Here is a 10,619-nt window from a genome sequence, read left to right as displayed (position 1 = left end):
TGGGAGGCTGAAGTGGGAGGATTGCTTGAGGCCAAGAGTTCAAGAGCAGCCTCGACAACAAAGCAAGAGCCCATCTCAAAACAAAACAAAGCTGGGACATTGCACAGTGTCACATGCCCTTGGCAATTATAGCATAGTCAACTTCTATTTGAGAGAGTAAACTCTGAAGGGAAAGGGATCAAATCTTTTTAATTTTCTCTGTGTAGAATATTGCCTAGCGCAAGTTAGACCCTCAATTAATGAGGTCTGGAGATTTAAAATTAAACAAGGTGAATGAGTCCCAGACGTGAAATGAGAGAACTGATAATGTCTGCGAGAGTATTATCAGTTCAAATAGAAGTGAAGTTAGCACAACAGATAGAAATCCTAGGATTACTGTTCTGTATTACTCAAATTGTTAGTTTAAAATACTGGAGAAAAACTGCTCAATTTGAGCTAGGCAACAGGGCTAGACAGACAACAAAATCCTATTTTACTAAATAACAAATGGCCACTCACTCTTGCTCCATTTCCTCTGCAGCTTCTGCTGAGTTGCTGGGCTAACAGATCAGACCAATTTGAAATGTGAGTTAAGGCTTTAGTGGTGAAGCTGCAGGACACAGGCTGGGAAAAAAATCCTATATATTTAAAAAGGAGCACATATTTCTTTGCACTCTTTTTAATTGTTCCAAAGGAAAGGCGATATCACATAATAAAGCTTTATGGGTAGCCCCTTAAGGAAACCTCACACAGAGATAATGGATATTTAACCTAATAGGTACATTCCCTAGGCAAGTTCAATGAAATGTACACTTTAAGTGGGAATGTAAACTAGTACATTGCAATAGATGGCAAGAATAAGCTGTGGCCAAGGTCACAAAATGGCAACATGTGGACTGCTTTGCTCCACAGATGTTTTATTTAGCTGGCCTAGTATTCACAATATGATCCGACATTTAAAAACTGGGATATGGAACATCTCTTGAAAAACTGGAAGTTCTGGAAACACTGGGCCAGCAACCTGCATGGCACAAATTGGGTGGGGTTTAGAATCGGATGGATGCTCCTTCAGATGGGAATGGTAGCACCAGACCACCGCAGTCTCACCTGACCTGCTTCACTTCTTTACTTTATCTGTCTGGTACCACAGGCACCTGGATTCGGGATCCCTGGATGTTAGTAAGGTCAAATGTTGTTATATGTGGGGAGTGCTTTCTATAGACAAGGAAGCAGTTATTCACTCTCATTTTGCTAAAGAAATAAAACAGTAGTCAATGCCTTAGTGTTCCCTTTAATCTCTACGTTTAGGCCTTGGTTATATTAGAAATATCTTTCAAGGCCGAACACGGTGGCTCATGCCTATAATCCCAGCACTTTGGGAGGCCGAGGTGGGCGGATCATGAGGTCAAGAGATCGAGACCATCTTGGCCAACATAGTGAAACCCCATCTCTACTAAAAATACAAAAATCAGCTGTGCGTGGTGGTGTACGCCTGTAGTCCCAACTACTCGGGAGGCTGAGGCAGGAGAATTGCTTGAACCCAGGAGGCGGAGGTTGCAGTGAGCTGAGATTGCGCCATTGCACTCCAGCCTGGTGACCTAGTGAGACTCCATCTCAAAAAAAAAAAAAAAAAAGAAATATCTTTCATCTTTTAAATTTAGCTTGATCTGGTCTCTGGAAAGAGGTAAGAACCTTTTTTTAAAAAAAATCTAAATCTCTTCCCGGAAAGCTCAGAGGATGACAGTAAATAAATGCATGCTGCTTCTTCTTAATGTCTGTATTTTATACTACTTTATCCAATAAATGTTTAGTGCAAGTAAACATAAATTCTAAAGTTCATAAGGTTACACCATGGGAGAAATTTCATGGGAAAACTCACATGGAAACAAATTTCATTAAAAATGTATACAGATGTGCCAAGACAGTATTTCTTTTTTATTTTATTTTATTTTTTTGAGATGGAGTCTCGCTTTTGTTGCCCAGGCTGGAGTACAGTGGAGTGATCTTGGCCCACTGCAAGTTCCACCTCCCGGGTTCACGCCATTCTCCTGCCTCAGCCTCCCGAGTAGCTCAGACTACAGGCGCCTGCCACCATGCCCAGCTAATTTTTTGTATTTTTAGTAGAGACGGGGTTTCACCATGTTAGCCAGGATGGTCTCTATCTCCTGACCTGCCTGCCTCAGCCTCCCGAAGTGCTGGGATTACAGGCATAAGCCACCATGCCCGGCCTGCCCAGACAGTTTTTCTTTTTTTTCTTTTTGAGATGGAGTCTTGCTCTGTAGCCCAGGCTGGATTGCAGTGGCGCGACCTCAGCTCACTGCAAACTCTGCCTCCTGGGTTCACACCTTTCTCCTGCCTCAGCTTCCCGAGTAGCTGGGACTACAGGTGCCCGCCACAATACCCGGCTAATTTTTTTGTATTTTTAGTAGGGACGGGGTTTCACCGTGTTAGCCAGGATGGTCTCGATCTCCTGACCTCGTGATCCACCCGTCTCGGCCTCCCAAAGTGCTGGGATTACAGGCGTGAGCCACTACGTCTGGCTGGAGACAATATTTCTTAACAGCAATGTATGTAATGCCGCACAGCACCTTCTGGTCAATGTCTGCTTTCATTATCAATATATCACTCTCCACAGCTACACAGGAGGTAACAGAGATGTGACATAGTGGAGTTTTTCTCTCTAATGTTCATGATTCTGTGAGGTTTAATGATCAGCATGTTTATTTCCACAGTTAATCATTGAAACAATAAATGATTTTTGGCATTGCAGCAGGAAGGAACATGTTTTATAGTCCTGATAACAGCCCACTCTGCCCTGACCATCATGAATACTTTTTTGGAGGTTTAGGGATTTCATCTGGATGAATTTATTTAAAATGCATTCTTGCCCCTGAATTGTTCTATTATGAATGTTTGTGAACATATGGCAAGTGAAATGAAAATTTTTAGTGTACTTTTGCTTTAAACTTCAGTGAAAGGCTCAGCCAAGAGAAGTAACGTGGCTGTGCTATGCCAGGGAGACCAAATTCAGTTCAATCTCTTTGAGGGAAAAGTTTTACAAACCATAAACTGGCATTATCACTTGGAAAGGCCCCCACTGAGACTGAGGAGATAGGTACAAGAAAGAATCATCCTTTTAGTGGCTAAATTTTTCCCTCCCTCTGCACTTTCAGCACTTTTAGACATTTTGGGGAAAAAAGCTGTAGCAGCAGAAATGATTCTGCTGGCAAGAATAAGAAACTGGAGAGAAGCAAAGACTATTTCTGTGCAAATGTCCCTTGCATTGTTTCTGTTCCAAGAACATTATTTATATAAAGACTCATAGAATCAAAGATTCAAGGAAGCCTAGAATCTGGATGTTTTATCCCCAGAGACTAAGGTCCATGCACAGGCTTACTGAGGCACAGTACTGATTAAGAGCTTAAATGTTTATTTAAAACAGAAATGCCAAACCACTCCACCCTCAACCTTTCAAGCAACCTGGCTAACAATAAACTAGTTCTTCCGCAACAATGTTAGAGCAGAGGAGTAACTCAGGTTATACTGTAACTCAAAAGCAATACTACTAGAAAGCTTGAAACACCTAGCACTGCATAAAGAAAAAAGCAGGACAAAATTTAAAGAGAATTAGCTACAGAAAACCATTCAAAGGCATTTCTACTGCTTCATCTTTTACTCCATCCCCCTTTGAACTGGTTTCTGTTTGCATACTTGTTTGGTGGGGAAAAAAATCATATGGCTGTCTCAGGCACAATATGAGAAAGTGCAAACTGTCTCTAAGGCACAGAACTTAGATTCTCAGCCAGATTAATAGCAAATCTAGACTTCCCAAGGGAATATGCTAGAGAAAATGACCACAGCGTTCCACTGCTAGGGAAAGACTCCCCTATGAACAAGACCAGGGCGCTCACCCACCCCCAGCACTCACTTTCACCCCACCTTCTCAGCAATGTGCCCATGTCCCTCAGCTCTACAGCAGAAGCAATCCTCATGATGAACACCCAAACTGACCTGGCCTCTCAGGCCTGCTGAGATGATGAGCATGAGGATATAGGGACATGACAGGCCAATCAGTCCTTAAGAAAATCAAAGTTGCATTTACATGCTGAACCAAAACCCACCGTCAGGGTTTACGGCAACCCCCGCAAGTCTCCAGAACTTGCAACTTTAATCAAAGTTTGGCTGCTTCCCTGATTTCAAGAAAAGGTTTCAGTGATTACATTAGTACTAATATACTAGGCTTCCCAGAACTGAGAAAACAATGGGAACATCAAACCAAAGAAGATCCCATTAAACAGAGTTGCCTGTCCCCAGCAACAGGGTTCTCCCCGAGCATCAGCCTTTATGCCACCAGTTTTGGGGAAATGGCAAGATTTCCATTGCACAGGACCTCCCATAATGTTGAACAGATGATCAAACATTTTGGTCTGGGGAAAATGAAACAAAATTATTTTAGCTGTTTGTAGGAAGGTGGGATGTGAGACTCATCAAAGGTAGGATGTGTGATACAAAATACCACAGGAACATTTTACAAGGCTAGGTGGAAACACAAAGCTCACATCCTTAAGGAAACCATCAAATACTTGCCTAGAACTTTCTATATGAAGTTTTGTTCTTCTAGTACACTATTTCTCTTTGGCAAAGCTAGCTTTTTTCTATCTACAAAGACACAATGAGTACAGGATTAGAAGTGAGCTCTCAGCCAAATTCCTTTTGCAAGTTCTACCTGTTCTGTTAGGCTTCAGGGACTCCCAGGGTTTGGTGCTGGCTTTGGGTCACTCAGGTAGGAAAGGTGATACAGATTCATTGGTTATCATATGGCTTCATAAAACACCAAAAGGAGAAAAATACTGACTAGACACACAGAAAGAAAGTGGTTGGGGCTGCTGCTATCAAGATCAGAACCCTAAGAGCCACAAAGGCAGAGGCTCAAGAAGTCTTTCCATGGGCAGAAGACGGAGAGCTCTCTAAGCCCTCTCTAAGGTACCAAGTAAAGGCAGCTAAAGGAAGACCTTTTCTTCTTCATGATTTTCTCTTAAGGCTATTCTGACTGCCCCATGGACTCAACTCTCTGAGACACCTCATCCTTCAGAGACACCTTATTACCTCATCCACAGCTAGGAAATCCCACCCTGCACTGGCCACAGCCTGAAACACCAGCTGTGTGATGAGGAGGGTCCTGCCCTTTCTCTACTCCTCACTCAAGAAATTTCAATTAACCCTCAGAGGAAAAGCAACCTAAGCCTATCTTTCCTCCTGAAGCATTTAGCTGCACAGAGTAACTGAATTTTCTGGAAACAAGCCTTAGATGGACTCCATCAGACATATTTTCCTGGACTCTGGGCTCCCGAGAGGGCTCAGACTACTTCACCACTCTGCAGAGGACACTGGGCGGGCCACGCCTGACTCCAGCCCACTCCAGCTTTACACTTTTCCCTCTCCCACCCAGAGGGGTAATGCCTGGTACTGAATTCCCAAGGCAGCTTCCAATCAATGGTGAAAATGATACATGGGATATAAGCTGCTACCAGCTCAATTAAGGTGAGCACTGTGTCTCCTCTTCAAAGGTGGGATCAACAGATGAGGTACAGAGCTGCTGTTGCTATGGCAGTCCCTGATGACAAAGCCAGGGCCATGGGGACCCTTCCATTCTCCAAAACAATAAAATCACTCCTAGATCCTATCTAAAAGGCAATGCCACTCTCCAAATGTACAAGGAAAGTGCTTCAGAGCCTCTGCCTTGCGCTCCTCTTCTGCAAGTGAACAAAGCCAGGAAAGCTGCTCTCTGCATTCGGTAAGTGTGCTGTGAAGTTCTTTGGGTCCCAGTTTCCTGGGGGCTCTATAGGCTCAGGAGACTAGAGGCTGGGTCGACAGGAGTCTGTTCCCAGGAGGCACCAGGAATCTGAATCTAAGTCAGGCTTTGGATCCATTTCCATCTCTTCCTTTGCGGTCTGAGTTCCTTTGGAATGCATCCCCACCTGTCCGGATAAAACACAGTTCTATATTAGCAACAGTGCCACCTAGTCACAGCAGTAGTTCAGTACTGTATTTTCAATGCCAACCTCTAAGGATTTATAGCCACGATCTTGTGAGACACTCATGGCACTATTTTACACAGTCATACCTTTATATTTATTGCAGGTAGGGTGACCAACTATCCAGGTCTGTCCAGGACTGTGGGGTTTCCTGGGATGCAGAACTCTCAGTTTTAAAATGGAAAATGTCCTGGGCAAAACAATCTTCTCCCTGTTAGAGCTGCCAATCTTACCTCGTGTTTTTTTTTTTTTTTTTTTTGAGACAGGGTCTTGCTCTGTTGCTTACACCAAAGTGCAGTGGTGTGATCATGGATTACTGCAGCCTCGCCGTCCCCAGATTCAGGTGATCCTCCCAACTCAGCCTCCTGAATAACTGGGACTATAGGCGTGTGCCATCTGCCCAGCTAGTTTTTATTTTTGGTAGAGATGGGATTTCACCACATTGCCCAGGCTAGTCTCGAACTCTTGGGCTCAAGCAATCTCCCAAAGTGCTGGGATCACAGGTGTGAGCCACCGTGCTCAGCCTGTATATTAATTTCTGAAGTAATTTCATAAACATTAGTTCATTTAATCCTCCAAAGAACCATACAAGGTATCTATTATTTTCTTTCAGGTGAGAAACCAGGGCTCAGAGAAAACAAAGTAAGTAGCCCAAACACCTACAGCTGGTAAATGGCAAAGCCAAGGGCCTAACCTTATTTCTCTGCTTCTGCTTCCCTCTATATAAAACAATGGCATGGCTCTCAAAAAATAATGCAAGCAGAATCACTTTTGAAGTATTTTCACTAAAAATGTTTAATGTGAATCTAATCAAGCCTTAGGTTAAAATTCCAGTTTTCAGAAAAGACAGGGTGACAGAAAAACAAGTTAGACAACACCCTGTGAAAACAAGACAAATCTAGAATGTGGGACATTCTGTTGAACAACTGGCCTGGTTTCTTCAACAAGTCAGTATCATAAAAGTATTTTTTTAAAAAAGATGAAGCAGAGCATGGTGGATCATGCCTGTAGTTCCAGCTACTTGGGGGGCTAAGGTGGGAGAATCACTTGAGCCTGGGAAGTCAAGGCTGCAGTGAGCCATGTTTGTGCCACTGCACTCCAGCCTTGGTGACAAAGCAAGACCCTGTCTCAAAATAAATACATAAATAAGGCCGGGCGCAGTGGCTCACACTGGTAATCCTAGCCCTTTGGGAGGCCGAGGTGGGTGGATCACAAGGTTCGACACCAGCCTGGCCAATATGGTGAAACCCCATCTCTACTAAAAATACAAAAATTAGCCGGGTGTGGTGGTGCACACCTATAGTCCCAACGACTCGGGATGCTGAGGCAGAAGAATCGCTTGAACCGGGAGGTGGAGGTTGCAGTAAGCTGAGATCACGCCACTGCACTCCAGCCTGGATGACACAGTGAGACTGTCTCAAAAAAATAATAATAAAAATAAAAATAAATAAATAATTTTTAAAAGGTGATGGTGGTGGAGGGAACTGTTTTAGATGAAAAGAAATAAGAGACATAACCAAATATAATGTGGGGTTCTTGACTGGATTCTAGTCTGATAAAAAATGGTTATAAAGGACATTTTTGTGGGGAAAACTGGGAAAATTGGGGTATCAGCTGGATACTAGATGAGAATTGAGAGTACTAGTATTAATTTTTTTAGGTGTGGTTATAGTATTGTGGTTGTTCAGAAGAATGTCTGTACTTTCAGAGGTATGTAATTAAGTTTTGTAAAAGAAAAAACACAAAGAAAAAGCAATTCAAGTGATGAAAATGATTCAATCTAGGTGCCTGAACAAGGCCCAAGGCTTCTGGGATTATAATTATAAAAGTGATATCATTAAAAAGTAAGGATCGGCCGGGCATGGTGGCTCATGCCTATAATCCCATCACTTTGGGAGGCTGAGGCGGGTGGATCATGAGGTCAAGAAAGCAAGATCATCCTGGCTAACATGGTGAAACCCCGTCTCTACTAAAAATATAAAAACTAGCTGGGCGTGGTGGCGTGCACCTGTAGTCCCAGCTGCTCGGGAGGTTGAGGCAGAAGAATTGCTTGAATCCGGGAGCTGGAAGCTGCAGTAAGCTGAGATTGCGCCACTGCACTCTGGCCTGGCAATAGAGCAAGACTCCATCTCAAAAAAAAAAAAAAAAAAAGGAAGGACCTGCAAAGGGACAAGTCTATTTCAGTACTTCGTGTTTTGTTTCTGTGATTCTTCAAAACAGGCTTAGAAATTGGATTTTTCTTTTAACGCTCTCACCTGCTGCCCTCCTTCTAATTTCTTGTTTAACTTCTGCAGTTGGGTAAAAATTTGGAGGTTTTCTTGTTGTAGCTTCTGTTGTTCAGCCAGACACTTTAACACCAGACCCTGCAATCTCTCAACCTCCACCTGCAGAGAGCCGCATGCACAGGCAGGAGGAGTCAGTGGTGTTCCCTTCCCAGCACAGGTTACTGCAGGATTCAGCCGAGGTGACTAGAGAGACAAGAAGAGATTGCAGGAGGTTCTGCCCCGGTGTCATAGCTCCTCAATCCAAACTTCCTCTAAGTGCAATCAGATTTTACATTTAAATTAACAAGATAAATCATATATACACATGAATATATGTAAGAGAAACAGAAATGCTAGCATTATAACAGCAATGGGCACTGACATAACAGGGAAAGCAAACTCTCTGCCTCAGTCCCCATTAGGCCAAGGTGGGAGACGAATCATCTATTTTGGAAGACTTTGTGAAAAATTTTGAAGTGCACTGGTATCTTCTTGTTTAAAATGCTGAAGTAAGGCAAAGCATAATTTGGTTTGGAACAAGTCTTTCAGATCACTGTGAGACACAAAGTGTCAATATTCATGAAATGCAGTGAATCACACTTTAGAAAAAATTTGAGAGGTGGTCAGTAAACAGGACCACCAACACAATTTAAGAAGGTGAACTGACAGAGAAATTAAAACATTCACCTTGAAGTTTCAAAGGTATGATTACCTCTTCTGGGAAGCTTTCTGATGATCCTAGTCTGGATTTTTCTCTTTTCTACTGTACTTTGTTTATAGGAGGGTTCAGCAAATAGCCCATGGGCCAATTCTGGCCTACTGCCTGTTTTTGTAAACACAATTTTATTGGAACACAAGGTTGCCCATTCATTATGTATTACTTGAGGCTGCTTTTTGTGCTATAATGTCAGAGTCAAGTAGTTGCAAAAGAGGCTGTACATATTTCGGTCTAAAATGGTCTCAAATAATTACTATGTGGCCTTTAATAGGAAAAGTCTAAAATAATTATGCAGCCTTTTATAGAAAAAGTTTCATGACCTTGGCTTATAATTTTATTGAGGTATTTACCACAATGTCATTTTTACCAGGTTAGGTGTACATGTGTTGCTTCCTCACTAGACTACCATTATTCTTTTTTATATTTAGAGCCTCTAAATTACCCTGCCAGTATCATGAAAAACTGAATTTGAATTTTGGTATTTCTGAGGCAGAGGGAAAAGACAATCCTTTTAGAAAGGTGTTAGCCTTTCAGAAATGTGGAAGGGTAAATACCTTTCTGAGGCAACTGAGTTTAGTCTTGGGTTGAGGCTTTAAGTACTGCTGAAGAGACAGTATAATAAGTTGACGCAGGGCAACTGAAACCCAAAAGCTAGAGTGAGGCCAGAAGAACTGGGCAGAGCTTGTAGTGACTGTTTACCTAGTTGTGATTCAAAGGCAAAAAGTTCAGTTACCCAGGCTCCTACTTGGGGCTTGTGTTCCAAAGGAGCTTCAGAGGCCACTTTGAGTCCTTGCAGCTCTTCATAGGGCAGGGTATCTTTCTCAGATTCTGAAAACGCTGCACTGAGAGGAGATGGGCTGTCAGGCATGGGGATAAATTCTGCATTTTCCAGCTCCTATGTAAATGAGAAAGAATCTCATTAGTCTGTTTGCAGTATTTGCTTCCTCCTAAATTCCCTTCTCCTTTTTTTTTTTTTTTTTTTTTTTTTTTGAGGCGGAGTCTCGCTCTGTCGCCCGGACTGGAGTGCAGTGGCCAGATCTCAGCTCACTGCAAGCTCCGCCTCCCAGGTTTACGCCATTCTCCTGCCTCAGCCTCCCGAGTAGCTGGGACTACAGGCGCCGCCACCTCGCCTGGCTAGTTTTTTTTTTTTGTATTTTTAGTAGAGACGGGGTTTCACCGTGTTAGCCAGGATGGTCTCGATCTCCTGACCTCGTGATCCGCCCGTCTCGGCCTCCCAAAGTGCTGGGATTACAGGCTTGAGCCACCGCGCCCGGCCCCTTCTCCTTTTTGTTATAGTTTTCCCTCTGTCATGACATCAGCACCCTCTAGTGGGCATGACAGTTGTGGTTAGCAACATATCACAGCCTACTTGTGAGCAAACTGCCAACCCTTCGTCAGGGGAGGGACAGTGATGCAAAGGCAAACTCAAAGAACACAGGCTGGAGTGTCTGGTGTGTCACTCCAACACACTTATCCTACACAGGCTATTCAGTGAGCTGGGAAGTTCCAAGGAAGGGGCAGTGAGGCTGGCTGCCACACTGCTGAAAGCTGAGGCTAAAGGTGCAGACAGAACAGCATGCTGTTTCCTCTGTTCACCCTCCTCAAATCACTAGCAAGTTTAGT

At 43.3% G+C, this 10,619-nt stretch overlaps 1 protein-coding gene across 4 annotated transcripts in view; it reads right to left on the bottom strand.

Moving 5' to 3' along the window:
* Positions 1-2,677: 2,677 nt before the first annotated feature.
* NEK9 (NIMA related kinase 9) overlaps positions 2,678-10,619 on the bottom strand; it is a 46,771-nt gene continuing 38,829 nt past the window's right edge. For 2 of the 4 annotated variants that reach the window (XM_033187391.1, XM_033187393.1), the window contains exons 20-22: positions 9,730-9,891; positions 8,270-8,482; positions 2,678-5,957 (exon numbers count right to left, since the gene is read on the bottom strand). In XM_033187391.1, the coding sequence (XP_033043282.1) occupies positions 5,835-5,957; positions 8,270-8,482; positions 9,730-9,891 (498 nt within the window). In that variant the 3' untranslated portion in view covers positions 2,678-5,834. The remainder of the gene's footprint in view (positions 5,958-8,269; positions 8,483-9,729; positions 9,892-10,619) is intronic. The other 2 variants (XM_033187392.1, XM_033187394.1) reach the window with 2 other exon arrangements.

This window comes from Trachypithecus francoisi, unplaced genomic scaffold (assembly GCF_009764315.1).
Source record: "Trachypithecus francoisi isolate TF-2019V2 unplaced genomic scaffold, Tfra_2.0 Lachesis_group3, whole genome shotgun sequence".
In the NCBI taxonomy this organism is placed as follows: domain Eukaryota; kingdom Metazoa; phylum Chordata; class Mammalia; order Primates; family Cercopithecidae; genus Trachypithecus; species Trachypithecus francoisi.
Note: the sequence above shows the minus strand (reverse complement) of the source record. Positions and strands in the feature narration are given on the sequence as shown.